The sequence below is a fragment of the Nestor notabilis genome, unplaced genomic scaffold, assembly GCF_000696875.1.
Source record: "Nestor notabilis isolate BGI_N333 unplaced genomic scaffold, ASM69687v1 Scaffold35495, whole genome shotgun sequence".
In the NCBI taxonomy this organism is placed as follows: domain Eukaryota; kingdom Metazoa; phylum Chordata; class Aves; order Psittaciformes; family Psittacidae; genus Nestor; species Nestor notabilis.
In genome coordinates this window covers 1-12,885 of record NW_009929493.1, presented here as the reverse complement: position 1 = coordinate 12,885, position 12,885 = coordinate 1, and the positions used below count along the sequence as shown (strand labels likewise).

The 12,885-nt window shown below is 37.8% G+C and overlaps 1 protein-coding gene across 1 annotated transcript; it reads left to right on the top strand.

Annotated features, from left to right (window-relative positions):
• Window positions 1-646: 646 nt before the first annotated feature.
• YARS2 (tyrosyl-tRNA synthetase 2, mitochondrial) lies at window positions 647-5,462 on the top strand. Its single transcript, XM_010014984.1, has 5 exons — window positions 647-768; window positions 1,058-1,225; window positions 4,023-4,178; window positions 4,517-4,687; window positions 5,146-5,462. The coding sequence occupies exons 1-5, from the start codon at window positions 647-649 to the stop codon at window positions 5,303-5,305; spliced, it is 777 nt and encodes a 258-aa protein (XP_010013286.1). The 3' UTR covers window positions 5,306-5,462.
• Window positions 5,463-12,885: the final 7,423 nt, after the last annotated feature.

The following is a 12,885-nucleotide window of genomic DNA, read 5'->3' as shown; positions in this document are numbered from 1 at the left end:
CGGTGGTGGCGGCGGCAGTGACGGGGCACGGGGAGCCCCAGCTCCGTGGGGACGGGGCGTCCGTCAGGCGTCCTGTCGCTGCAGGGCCAGGGTATCCATCGGGAGCCCTGACGGTGCAGGGTCAGGTCATTCATCAGGTGTTTTAGCTCTGTGCAGAGTCATCTGTATTCTAACTGTGCAGGGATGGCGTATCCATCAGGCACAGCTGCTTGAAAATCCCTAAACCACCAGGAGCAGAAGTTGCCCCTCCAAGAACTGGCATTGCATAAAACTAAGATTTTGAGAAGACTAATAAATTGTCCTGACCGTAATCCTGGCACATACAGACGTTTTGGCTATGGTTTTAAGGCTTCTCCATGAAATGTTAATGAATTTTTAACAGAAAGGATGGGTTCTTTTATTAGTTAATCAGAGAACCAAAATGAAGTATCCTAAAGCATGGGTCAAAATTGAGACAAGTCTGCTGCTGGCAAACACAGTGTGGTCACACCAAAGTAGAGGCAGCTGTAGATTGGTAAAGACAGTTGCATTTCTTCTTAAAACAAAACCTGATGATGGTGAGCTTTTGCTTATCCACCAAACTTGGTGTGAGTCTCAAATTGGCAGAAGTACACAAGCAAATCAGTGCGGGCAACAGTCACTGGCAATGCTTCTGCATCAGTACGTGCTTGACTATTACAAGACTAAGAATCAATACAGAAGAAGAGCCTTACCAGTGTCCCAGCCACGCAGTCAGTCTCAATTAGTGCTTAGAGCAGAAAATGAAAGGTACAGCATATATTAATTTGCTAGTGCTGTTGCTCATGAAACTGCTTAAGTACATAAACTTCTTTGTTATACACAAAAGAACATGTATTTTTAAATTCAAGGATTTGCTTGTTTGTTCTTCCTGAAGCACTCTTCACCATCTTGTCCCTCGCACTTCATCTTATTTAACTGCTTTGTATCAAGGACAGAATCTTACAGAATGCTTGTATTTTAGTCATCTTTACCAAGAGGGGACTTTATTTTTGTAACAATGTTTTTATAACATGCAGTGACTCTTTCTCTTTCTCAGGATGACAGGAACAGATGTTTTTGGAATTACTGTACCTCTTATTACCAATACTACTGGAGATAAATTGGGAAAGACTGCTGGCAATGCAGTCTGGCTAAACAGAGATAAGACTTCTCCATTTGAGCTGTATCAGTTTTTTGTCAGACAACAAGATAACATAGTTGAAAAGTAAGTAGGTTTTTTTGTCATTATTCCTAAAAGCTGATCCTGACTGTTCTCTGTAACTATTTCATTTGGATATGTGAAACATAAGGTTTGTGTAGAAGTAAATGTTAATTATAACTGTGCCTTCATTAAGTAAACGGGCATGACTGGTTCTTAAGTATGCAGGATAGTGGAACCTGTCTCTGTATGCTGGCGTATGCATCATAAAATGAGAATGTGGATGAACAAGCAAGCATAACACTTTTTGTTCTGCCAGTGGTGCAGCTTTTATCTTATGAGGTATGTTAGTTTCAGTACTGTAACATCACAATATCTAATGAAAACTCTCCTGCTGATCAGTAAGCAACTGCAGTTTAATAGATATTAATTACTGCAAATTTTTACTTGGTACAAAGTATCCAGAAACACCACATTCGAATAGCAAGAAGCTACTTACCTGGTTTTAAATAAACATGTAAAGTTCAGCTTCTAGAACCACATGACATGAAAAACTGCATATCCCTAATCAAATTTAAATAGTGCCTTGTTAAGAAAAAGCCAGTAAGTTCATATTTATGACTGTATTAACTCTCTAGATCAGTGATCTCTAGAGTGCCCCATCAGTAAAATAATTTTGAGCATTCACTCCTAATATATGTGTGTTTATATATTTATAATTATATAAATCTGCTACTGAAGCTTTAATATTTTCTTCCAGCACCCTATTGGATCATCTTGCATACCTTCTGGGATGCTGGCACCCCCCTTTGGAGACCACTGATCTAGATAAAAACATGCCTGGGAGACAATTACACTGTGGTAGTAGTGCAGGTAAAAAAGGGGAAACATTATACCATTTTAAGCTCACAGCAGGGAGTATAGAGGGTAGTATTTGAGGAATTTGTAAGGTAGAGGTTTTCAGGGATCAGTTTTAAAACATCAAAAATAAAAAAGGGAGAAGAGAAAACCAGAATGAACAGCTAGTAGCAGTTGGCATCCTAGGCTACAGTTCAGCAGAGTCATAGAATGATAGAATGGTTTGGGTTGGAAAGGATCTTAAGATCATCTAGTTCCAAACCCCCTGACATGGGCAGGGACACCTCACACTAGACCATGTCGCCCAAGGCTCTGTCCAGCCTGGCCTTGAACACTGCCAGGGATGGAGCATTTACCATTTCTCTGGGCAACCTGTTCCAGTGTCTCGCCACCCTCACTGTAAAGAACTTCTTTACAAACCCATTACCCCTTGTCCTGGTGCTTCAGGCCCTGATGAAGAGTCTTAATAGTTTAACTGTGGTAAAAATGTCATGCCGTTTTGCCCACTTGTGGACAAACTTAACATCTATTTCTGTTCATATACCATAACTCATACAAGCATTAACTAAAAACATGTGGATGATGGGAGGAGTGCTTGCATAAATGACCAGTAGTACTAACATGGTGAAACCCTAAGGCTGTTTTTTATATCTTGCATGGAAATTTTAGTGGATCTTTTTAAAAATTGCAAATAGGAACAATTTGCATCATCCTGGCTCTACTTAATGTTTGAGGGTTTCATTGATGTTAACTGTTTATGTTTCCCACCTCAGAATGTAGAAGCAAAGATTTCCACTTATAACGGCAGGTGGATTGATCTGTAAAGCAGATGAGACTGTAATGCACCAAAACTCGGAAGGACATCCAACTACTGCTTAAAGCAGTAGCATGTACAAAGACAAAATTCTGAACAGTCATTACTTAGAGCAACTCCAATGAGCTAAACATGGTCTTGGATTCATTGTGGTGTTTCTGAATCCAAGGTAACCACACATAACTTGCATTCTTACTGTCTAAGAAAATGTAAAAATACTAAAGTCATACAAGAACATGAAAGGGTAGGGAAAATGTGAGAAATACCATTTGACAGGTTTCCTTCACCGATGGCTAGCCTCCATGCTGGTGTGCCAGGGACATGGCTGAAAATAAAAAGCCAATAGTTTTATTCAGGGCATTACATAAATTTTAGTAAGTTGCTATATGCTCTCTTTTAAATCTGCCTTTAATGTCAGTATCACTGTCAAATCCGAGTCTTCATAAACCTCACACAGGGACTTCCTTTTCATGTTGTGACCTGTCTCGTAACTTGGTTACCTCTCCTAAAGCTTTATGCACTGGTATTTCTGACTGTGGTTCTGCACCCACAGCAGTTTTCAGACTGAAAAGAAGGGTATGTGGGTACTTAATGTTACCATGTTTCATGCATTCAGACTCTGTACCAGTAAAAGTACTTTGTACTTTTTTTAATACACTGCATTTCATGGTACTGCAAGCTCATTAAAATGAACTTCGTAGTAAAGAGTATGGTTAGATACACACCTTTAAATTCTTGATTACCCTAAATAATCTTCCTGCTCAGATACTTGTCCATACATCGCATACTTTGGTACCACAGGCTGGGAGTGGTATTTTGCATTAGTGTATTGTGCAACTACTAAGAATATAATCTAAAACCTTGTTAGTTGACACACAATAAATCCTGTAAGCATTTCGGGAGAAAACCAAGTTGTTGATTGCAATATAAGCTTCAAAAAAGGATGTGACACTGTCTTACATTTGAAGACATAACCCTAGGCAGAATATTAAAGAAAACATGAGCTATGCTAGTACGCGGAAGCATGTGGGCAAAAACAAAAGAGTTGTTTGAAAGGACAGAACATCTGTAATATAGTTTTCTTAAATTGACTAAGAATCATTTTAGTCTAGTTAATGAAGCTTGAATGACAAAGGCAGGAAATGTTTTAATTATGACCACATAGAAAAATACTTTTTTTCCTGCTCATAGATACCTGAAACTCTTCACCTTCATTCCTCTTGAGGAGATTGACCACATCATGGAAATGCATGCTAAAGAACCTGAAAAATGGGGCCCTCAGAAACGACTTGCTGCAGAAGTTACCAAGCTGGTTCATGGTAGAGAGGGGCTAGAATCTGCTAAGAGGTGAAGTTTGATTTGTCAAGCAGTTTTCTTTCAGATTTATTCAATGGTAATTATCCATAGCTTTTCAAGGACTGTTCATGTAGCTAGTTGTTGCTCAGCTGTTAGAAGAAAAAAATGTAATAATTCTGTGGACTTAAAAATACAGTAACATTATTTTAAAAAAATTGCAGAGCAGCAGGTTATGACAAAAAAAAATAATTAAAGCGGGTGTACTTTAAGTACCTCTGTTACTGTGTGGACACTCAGAAGAAGTTGGGGAAGGGAATCTGATGAGTTGTGTAGCTCTTAGTGTGAAGATGAGACTAGCCCTGTATTTTGAATGATCTTTGTTCTCACAGGTGCACTAAGGCCCTTTATCACAGCAGTGTGGAGGCATTGGAAGCTATGTCTGACCAAGAGTTACAAGAACTTTTTAAACAAGCTCCTTCAGCTGAATTGATGCTTGAACCTGGAATGAATGTTCTTGACTTGTGTCGCAAAGCAAATGCCATTGCAGATGGACCTAGTGGGTATGTTATCACCTGTGCTCTCTGGCAATACCTCACTTAAGCAAGTTGTAGTGGTATGCTTTCAGCAGTTAAACAAAAGATGAGGACAGCCAAATGAAGTAGAAACAGTCTAGCAATCTACATACCAGCATTAAAGAAGAGGGGAGCAGGTGGCCTGATTCCATTTTGAAGTAGGATAATGCAGCCTCATGTATCTTAGCTGTAAAATCTATACCTGATGAAGGGTCAGTCTAAGACAACAAGCAGCCTGTTTCCTTATGAACTCTCAGTAAGAACTGGAGTGGTAAAGACTAAGGTTAATTTCAGTCACTTTTGACCTGGACTGAAAGTAAGTGCAAGATAATTAATACTTAGTTATGGATCCAACCAAAAAGCTCTTAGCTGAACTTTTAATCCTTAACAATAATAACAATTTACTTGTTACAGTACCTGTTTCCCTGTTTGTTTTTTTGTTTTAGGTACCAGAAAATTACACATGGTGGAGTTTCAATAAATGGGATTCGTGTAACTGATCCAGAGACTGTTCTTATTCTTGGACAGCATATTCTCAAGAATGGAGTATCATTACTTAGGATTGGAAAGAAAAATTACTACATTATAAGATGGCTGCAGTTGTGACAACAGAATATCTCACTAAAATGACAGATCATTTTGACTCTGTTGCTTGAAGATGTTTCTAGACTGTGCATTAGTACACAGCTCACAAATTGCCCAACACCATAGTTTCATTTTCAGAATACACCAACAGAGTTCAAATAAAGGCAGCTAAATTATACCACTGAAGATATTTTTAGATACTCTGCCTTACTCAAAGTACTGTTCATAAGAGGATAGGCACAAGATTAAAAGATTAATTTCAAAGTCCAAAGATGAAGATGCTCTTCCCATCATTTAACAACCTTCTGTGTTGCAGAGGAACAGTGGCCAGGTACTCTACAGCATAATCCACAGCAAGATGAGCAAAAGTATATTCAAAACCAGTACTTCTTACAGAGGATGTATGCTGCTGTCCAAGTTTGACTTCACCCTAGCAGAGAAATCCACGTAAGTGGGTAAGGACAACCAACCTACGAGCAATGTTTTTTTTTTTCTGAACAAGTTTGCTTTGAAGGAAGCTGCAGGATATTCACAATAAATTAGTAGAATGATTAAGACCCAATATGTAATCTTACTGGTTATGTCCAGGGGCACATTGTATAAGGGCTTTCTATCTCTAATGTGGTACTACAGAGCAAATTCACTTTTTGAAGTGTAAGAGAGTATAAAGCCTTTCAAAACTTAAATCAACCTGATGAATCCCTTTATGCGTTCTGTGTGCTTAGTGTAACTTAGAGCATGGATAACACTCATTCTGCTTCTTCAATCCTGTGAATTACTAGGATGCATCTGTGCTATCTACAGTCCTTGTCAAAGGTATACCCTGGTACCAGTTAGGTGGGCTCTACAGTCAGTTGCAAGATAGTATGTTACACTGGAAGATTTGAAGTATGTGTATGAAAGCTGTTCAATTTTAGCTGCCTAGGAGTTGTGGATGAACAGTGCAAGCGTATCCAGATTAGGAAATGTGAAGGAAGCTACAGTGCTTTTGCAATTAAAGTAAGTCAGACCTTTCAGATAGGGCAATGTGCAAAAACTGCACTTTTTGGCTCACAAAAGAGCCAAGAGCAATCCTATTGCATATGGCGTAGTCAAACATTTGGGATCATAGCTTCCTCATTTTCTTGTAAAGACAGCATGAAAGTGAGACTGTGCTTCCAGGAGTTCATAGAATAGCAACATCTCCCTTTCAAGGTAGAATTGCTCCAAAACACCCCCCAACATACTCCCCACACCCCTGTTTCTGTTACCCACCACTACAGGTGCTTACACACCTGGAACAACATATGCATGGAGTACCATGTCTTGCTAAATTCCCTTCCAATGGTGGGGGTTTGGTATTGAGTTGCTTAGGCAATACAGGTACCATAGTACTTGGAGCCAGCTCACCTGAAAGACAACAAAGTCCACATGTAATTACCAAGATTATTTGGTAACTACAAACAACATACTTGAAACGCAGAGAACTGGTTATTTAACTGCCAGAATACATTAATGTAGCTAGCTGGCTTAGAGCCTTTTTATTAAGGGACCCTCTCTGCCTCAGGGCAAACATGTATGGAACACGTATGAAGTCTGATTTATGAAGCGATTGATGGCTTTGGGTCTCAACTGCAGTGTTGTTTTCAAGGTTTAGGGTAATCCTCACTCTTGGGCCAAGGAGAATCATTTCCTGGTCCATGAAACTCCTAGACAATACCATTTTGCAGTTACAAGGGGAGAGCCCTTAATCTTGCATATCTGAACATGGTCACTCAACGTTAAGAGCTGGTGATGAGTAAGTCATGGTATTTCAGCTGGTTTAAAAACCACTCCAGCCTACAAGAATGGGGAAATTAGAATACAGACATTCTAGAGTTGGGTGGGAAGTTTCTGTTGTTTATTTAGGTAGGCTTGGTTTAGGGTTTTTTTTGTTTGGTTTTGGTTTTGTTTTTTTTTTTTCTACTTGATGTTGATCAACTTGATGTTGGCTTTATTTGCATTGTCAGTCAAGATTTCAATAGTAATAAATTATAGTGGTTTCCTGCTTACATATCAGTTTCTTCAGATTATTAAACTGTAATATCATAGTACTTTCAGTAGCTCACCACATGCAGTTATTAGTATTAATGTCGGTTTCTAGATCCCACTCACCTGCTTGATAATGAGTTATCTCTATTCTAATCTGTTATATAAAGAAAAATGAAAAGTAATTGAGTTATTCCCACCTTAAAGGTAGCTCTCGGAACCAGTTTGTTGCTTGTGACTTTGTCTTAAGCTGTAGTGATGATCAGAACTATTGTAGAAAAAGCATATGGAGGGAAAAAAAAAATCACAACAAAGGGTAGAAGAGGGAAGGGAAAGGTAAGTTCATCCACTTAATATAGCAGCCTTGTTCCTTAAATGTCAGAAGCACTATAGCAATACAGAAATATGCACCTGGAAACAAAATATACTGGTACACACCCATATTAGCCTTCTGAGAAATACAACAAATCAGATTTGACAGCTGCTTTCTCATTGCAGGAAATAAATTCCCAGTAGAGTAAACGTGTTTTCTGTCTGATCTCTCTCCTGCCTTTCTTCTTTCATCTCTAAATAGTTCCAATACACACGTATCCACAAATTTCAGCTTTTTTTAAAAAGCATTAGTGCCCACTTTGATGAAGCATTAGAAGGATTTTATTTATTTTTACAAATACAAAATAAAAAAGGGAATTAAATTCTTTGCATACAAGATTTTTAATAAGATCCATAAACTCCAGGCAGTTCAGTCCATGCTTCCTTTTGACCAACTCCTAGCAATCCAAACCTTTTCCTGACTTTAAAAAGTAACAGCTGGATACAACCACTACTCTTTATGACTGTACAGGGTCATCAGAACTGAACACTTAAGCCAAGAATCAAGGATGACAAAAAAAATCTGAATATTCTTTCTTAGCCTGGTCTCATTTCACATATACTCCAAAGCAGACGTGTTCAGGTAATCGGAGACATACCTTGTTCAAATGTAAACCAGTAATAAAGTATTTAACATGTCTACAAATACGTGATGTGGAAATACAGGAAGAAAAGTCATTATTTAGGCCAGATATTACAAATAAAAACCAAACAAAACAACAACAACATTTGTGCAGTACCTGGGAGCAACAAAACCTGGAGGACTTGAACTTAACATTATTTTGGCAGCTAGCAATGAAGAGGTAAGGGGTGGAAGGGTGTGCGGCAAGGGAGCTATCAGCATGAAAGCACCTTCACTAGTTTAAAGTGTTACAGGGCATAAAACCATATTCAGGTAGTCTGTTCTGTTTTAAACTTTGAAGAATCATCCAGCTCTTACCTCAAAGCAGAGTTCTTGGCAACAAGTTAAAAAGCACATGCATTTGAGATCTTTAGTATCTACAGAAAGCACTAGCTAGCTGTTGCTCTCATAGCTAAATGATTTAACTGTAACAAACAAGCAAAACCCCAACAAAACCAAACCCCAGAACCTCAAGATAATTCAGGTTACCAACAGGGGCACAGCAGCCTGACAAGTTGTTTACCCTGCTTGTATTCCATAAAACAGGGACCTGAGTTTACAATATCCAGTCTGGCATTTTTCAAAGTCAGTCCTCCATAGAGTAAAGGCAAGTTTCATGTACATTTTGTTAAGCAAGTTTAAAGCAGCACACAGGCACTCCCTCTTAACACATCTCTTCCACTAAGTGAAATTTGAAACCGACTACTAAAAACCCCCAAGTAATTTATTGTCAAACTCTGTTCATTTAGGGATACTAAGTTTTATTTACAGTAATACCACTCACAGGTCAGGTATTAATGTCAAACATTTACTCATCTAAACGTAGCCACAGTGGTTTTTCTCCCCCATAATTGTGTGTTTCACTAGACAGCAAGTTATTTAAAGTTAGCTGAAATTTGTGCATTGGTGACAAAAATATTTCAAGTTTAAATTAAGTAAGGTGGACTAGAAGACACTTGTAAACCATCAGTCTAATCTGGGATTTTTTTCAATTGCTGCCTTCATTAGGCTTTTTAGTTTTTGGGGTTTTTTCATGGTTTTCCCAAAATATCTTTTAAGGGTGGCAGTAATGGAAGCATTTTAAGTATTTTCAGTCAATACCAGACAAGTTGTTTAAATACCATTAATAGCCACTAGAAGCCTGTCTACACTATCACTTATGCAACTATACAAGAACTAACAGTGCAGAACTGCACCAGGGCAAATGCAAACATACATAAGGCTGTACAAATATAGGTAGTTATACTATTAATTTGTAAGAGCATGTATGTCCTGCCACCTGAACTACAAGTCAGTTCAGAACTTTATTTCTGGGATAATTTTGTGTATTATTTCTTTATTTAATATCAGAATTGTTACAGCATGGATTTTTAAAGACTTGCATTAAGGATTACAAATCAAGTTCATTTCTTGGCACTCAAACATTACTGAATTGATCTGTGAAACAAAAAAGTCGTAATGTTTCAAAACAAATTAACACTGTGGAAGTTTCACATGGCATTACGGAGCCAGTCACCACTTGCAGGGTGTTTTTAAATAAATGGAATTAATTTGCTTTATGCAGCAGCATTTCAAAACTTAACAACATGTCAGAATATTTCTTCACAAGAGACTCTTGACTGAACTTCAGGAGTCAAAGCTTAGGTAGCAGTTCACTTGTGGACGGCTCTACCTTGTTGCAAACATACTTCTTCCATGTTAGAAGTAAAAGGGAGAGAGGTGTCAGGTGAATTCCAAACAGAAATGTACTGCTTTTGACAACACTATTAAAAGCTTTTGCTGTTCACCAGAATTGATTTGAAAAGTGGCTTGCATTTCATTACAGACACATTTCTTAAATCTGAGAACTCCCATTACTAGATACAATGCAAGAAGTTTAAATTACTTCCTTCGTATTCATTACTTGTAATACATACATCATGACTTTTTAGGCTGTTTAAAAAACAGAATATATTTGTGTTCTGCAAGAATTGCTTTGGATCATGCATAAAGTATCCAGAAGTTGCATCTGCCAGACTTAACCCCTTTTGCTTATATTGGTGCCTAACTGGAGATTACCATCAGAAAAATACATTTTTATACAGACCTTGTAAACTGAGGTCTTAGCAGGTTTTTGTAAAAATTTTCAGTCTTTAGCAGCTTACAGAAGGAATTCCATTTCTTTTAACTGATGAAATGAGGAAGGAACTAAATATGGTATTAAAAATCTCACTATATAGGCCCAACATCATAAAAGCAAGCCATGGGTGTTACCAGCAGTGTCCTATTATTCATGCAAGTTGTGTTAAAATATTGGCAACACTACAGTAAACATTTTTACTTTATACAAAAGTGAATCTGCTTGAAAAGTACATGCAAGTGTGCTGGCTGGAGTTCAAATAATTTTTTATTCATAAAAATGTTTACTTTTTAAAGGCTAGTGTGATCAATAGTTATCTGTATAAATTACAATCAGAAGAAAATAACTCATCAACTTAATTTCCAACATAAAATTCCCTCATTTTAAGATTGTCCTCAGAAAAGGAAAAAAAGAAAAAGTGCTACTTACAGCACAGTAATATTTCCTCAAAAGTAACTATGATCTCTGGTATAATACTCCAATACCACAGACTTTCTGTCATACTGTCATACATTCCAAAATTTGGAGGAAGTTGTGGGGCTCCCCTTCTGCTTGGCCAACTTAAATCTGTTTTTTAAAGAAACACTTACTATCCTGTTACAGTTTTAAAATCCGCTTTTATTTTTCAACTCTGCCAGAACAGATTTACTATCGCATAGTCCACGGGCTTGGTCCCAAGGGGGAAAAAGGGGAAGGTGTTCTTATACCTGATTATAATCCCCAGCATTCATACACAAGCTCCAGTGCACATGAAGTAACTTTGCACCCACTTCTTAGTAGGCTGTTATTGTTCGTAAGCTCCAAGCTAATTCTTCCTACACGATACTCCATTAATGAAGTTCCAAGTTTTGTCTGCAGTTTTAACATTTGAGGAAAAAAAAAATTATTGGGGACACACATACATATTAATACGGTAGACATGTCTACTGTGCTATAAAATTGATACCTCCATCTGTCATAGTGCATGCAATATAGTCATGAAAGAAAATACTCGGTGCTCTCTTCTCTTCACAGTATTTAAACTTCTATTGTAAAAGCAGCTTAAAACTATGCCACAAGACTACACCATCCATCTTAACCACAGGCAACCTGTTTAGCAAGTCAGGCACTGGAACTTTAATGTTTTTTCCCCAAGTTCAAATGAGACTGTCAATGAAACAGTAGACTTGGTCTGCTTTAATTTGCTCCAGAAAGCTGGTAAGGAAACATTTAGAGCCATTTATTATGTGGATTAAATACGACTTATCTTGCAAGATACAGCATATTTTTCTGTTTGCAAATCAAACCAGCTGTCTTTACATGAGCAGATTTACACAGTTGCAGTACACAGATGAAGAGTTCATAAATAAAAATTCTACTCCGTATACCATGCCTAGCAATTTTCAAGTCAATGTAGCCTCCAATGCATATAAATAATGTGGCTGGTACAGTCTTCACCAAAGATGTGTCTCTCGAATCTCTGCAATGATCTGACTGGCTCGCTGCAGGGCCTGCACGCAAAGACAGAAAAGCCAAAGTTAGTCAGTTTCTGTGAAGAGATTTCTCAGAGAGAAAAGTCTTGGAAGTGTAATGTTAAATTAAAGCCAATCATTTTCATTATGAAACGAGTGGTACCTGCAACAACACTGATTAACAGCTAACTCTGAAGTCTTCTATCTGCAAAAGATCATGCATGTAGAAAATACTACAAAGCAAAAGATAATAATAAAACTTAACACAGGTCTCATTAAAAGATTTCTCTAGAAGGTAAGAATTAAAAATTGAAAACTGATCTTTCACTTGGAAGCAGAAAGAGCTCATTGTCATTGTCTGGAGCCTCTCCTTCATACTTGGTGTTCCCATTAACACCTGTGTTTGTCTTAACATTCTGTATTTATAAATACTTAAGAAGGGCAGACTTTTTCAGCACACAGTTTTAATGCTTTAAACCTTTCTCAAAATAAGAGAAACTGCACCTATGTTATATAATATTCAGCATTCTGATGTATTCATTAGTCTAGCCTGCTAAACTTTGCAAATTGAAAAGCTCAGAATACTAATACAACATTATTTAAAGTATTACTCCAAGTTGGAAAAATCTGAGCTACAAGTTTGGTCCTGTGAAGTTCACAGTTTCAAAGACTGTTAACAGACAGCTGCCTTCACACTAACTTTGAGCATATAATAGCAAAGCTTCCTGAAGGTGGTCTTGGGCAAGCAGTATTCTCAGGATACCCAAATCTCTCAAACACGCACTGTCTGACCGCACTGCATGTGAAAGAGAAGCACCTCTTGCTCCTTCAGTGAGCTGAACTGGCAGAAGGACTCTTTACTATGCAGTTCAGTGCAGAACAGCTTATTTCTGATGCAGCTGATACAGAAACTGATACACCACACAAATGAACAATGAAGAAGCGACTTCACTTCATTTTTAACACAGACATGTTACAAATGCACTGTCTTACAGAGGTACACAGGGGTCATCATAACTAAGTCCCAACA